Below are 1,903 nucleotides of genomic sequence, written 5' to 3'. Positions count from 1 at the left end.
GCCGCCGAGGGTGCTAAGAGCGCAGAGCCGCCGCCGGAGCAGCCCCCAGCGCCTCCGCCGCCTCCGCCCGCGCCCACCAAGAAGCTGCTGTCGCCGGAGGAGCCGGCGGTGAGCGAGCTGGAGTCCGTCAAGGAGAACAACTGTGCTTCCAACTGCCACCTGGACGGGGAGGCGGCCAAAAAGCTGATGGGGGAGGAAGCCCTGGCGGGGGGCGACAAGTCAGACCCGAACCTTAATAACCCCGCGGACGAGGACCACGCGTATGCTCTGCGGATGCTGCCCAAGACGGGCTGCGTGATCCAGCCTGTGCCAAAACCCGCGGAGAAGACTGCCATGGCGCCGTGCGTCATCTCCTCGCCCATGCTCAGCGCCGGGCCCGAGGACCTGGAGCCGCCGCTCAAAAGGAGGTGCCTCCGAATTAGAAATCAGAATAAGTAAAAGGTTTGTATGTCCACCTGGGTTCTCTCTCCTCGGCACGAGTCAGTGCACCTCTTCTTCTTACAAGGCAGAGGCGACAGAGAGTGTAGTAATAATCATGGTTATACCAGTTGTGGTTTGCAGTACATCTTGTGTGGTCACATACTGTCATCTCTTTGATCCAAACAACATCTGTGACACTGAGCAATTGTCAAGTAGCAGTATTCCTATTTTACAGTGGAGGAAACTGAGTCACAGCGTGTACATGCCATGGGCAGGGTCACTAACTGACAGAGCTCAGTCTTAAACCTAACTTGAAGCACCAACTCCTTAAACATATGTATTTTGTTTTTATGCTCACCTCTGTAATTCACCCTGTTGGGAAGAAGTGGGATGTGGGGAGAAAGGAGAGATTCGTTGGTACATCTACATGTTCAGACATGAGCTTGCAAGGCTGTGGTAAAGGGCCGAGCTAACCCATGAACTGGGCCACTTCCTAGAACCAGTAACCTCACTAACAGAATGTCCCAACTCACCAAATTTGCTCAATGACCACGGAATTCCATTTGCAAGATTAGAAGAAAAACTAACTTTATGTGCTTAGGCCAACAGAACTCAGACCACTAAGCCTCACTTGCTTAGCAGAGGTGTTGGAGCAGTGACTCTGTAGCTGCTGCTCACAGGGTCTCTTCCCTCAGTTAGGCACCAACTCCCACTCACCAGGGCAGCTCCACCTGTCACTGACCGCTTTGCTTTCTTGGACTCAGAGTTTAGGTGATTGCTGCTTATGTCAGCAGACAGTGAAAGGCTTTGTCAAGGAAAAGAGCTGCACTGCTGAGCTGTGTGAGTGCGTATCTCTGACCTCCTGGAGGGAATCCTGCTGGACGCCTAGTGAGCCACTGATAGTGATAGCAATATTTTGGTGAAGGGAAGGGGAACTAGCATGTATGGCAGTTAGTTACGATCTCATTGGATCCTCCCATGCACCCTGGTGCAATAGTCATAGTCTGCATCTAACAAACGAGGAAGGTGAGACTTGGAAATGTTCAAATCGGAGCTGGTAAGTGAGGGAGCTAGTATTCAACTCAGACTGGTTGGACCCAGAGCCCAAGCTCTTTGTCGAGCAAACAACCCAAAGTGCAGCTGAGCTTGTCTACTGTTTACAGAGAGAAGCAAAGGGTGACATATTCACTGAGCACCTGACTTGTGCACACCTCCTTTCAGGGGCTGGGGAGCTGTAAGAGGAAATACGCTGCAGTGCCTACCCTCAAAGCATTTATAGTCTGCAGGGAGGGGAATACAAACCCAGGAAGAAAGAAGGCCTGGGATAAGAGAAGTGGACCTTGTAGGAAGAATAACTGCTAAATTTGCCCTCTTCTAAGTGTTTTTCAGTAGCATCTATTTTGATGAATACAAAAATTATTGTCTTCATTTTACACATGAGGAAACTGAGATACAGAGTTATTAAGTGATTTACCTGAGATTA

The 1,903-nt window shown here is 50.6% G+C and overlaps 1 protein-coding gene across 1 annotated transcript in view; it reads left to right on the top strand.

Annotated features, from left to right (window-relative positions):
• Positions 1-438, top strand: part of LOC103197015 (sine oculis binding protein homolog) — a 199,403-nt gene extending 198,965 nt beyond the window's left edge. The window contains exon 7 of the mRNA XM_042780945.1: positions 1-438. This exon is cut by the window's left edge and continues 105 nt beyond it. Coding sequence (XP_042636879.1) covers positions 1-438 — 438 coding nt within the window.
• Positions 439-1,903: the final 1,465 nt, after the last annotated feature.

Source organism: Orycteropus afer, unplaced genomic scaffold (genome assembly GCF_000298275.1).
Source record: "Orycteropus afer afer isolate SDZICR_OR568_19922 unplaced genomic scaffold, OryAfe1.0 scaffold00072, whole genome shotgun sequence".
NCBI classification, from domain to species: domain Eukaryota; kingdom Metazoa; phylum Chordata; class Mammalia; order Tubulidentata; family Orycteropodidae; genus Orycteropus; species Orycteropus afer.
This window is presented reverse-complemented; position numbering and strand designations above follow the sequence as displayed.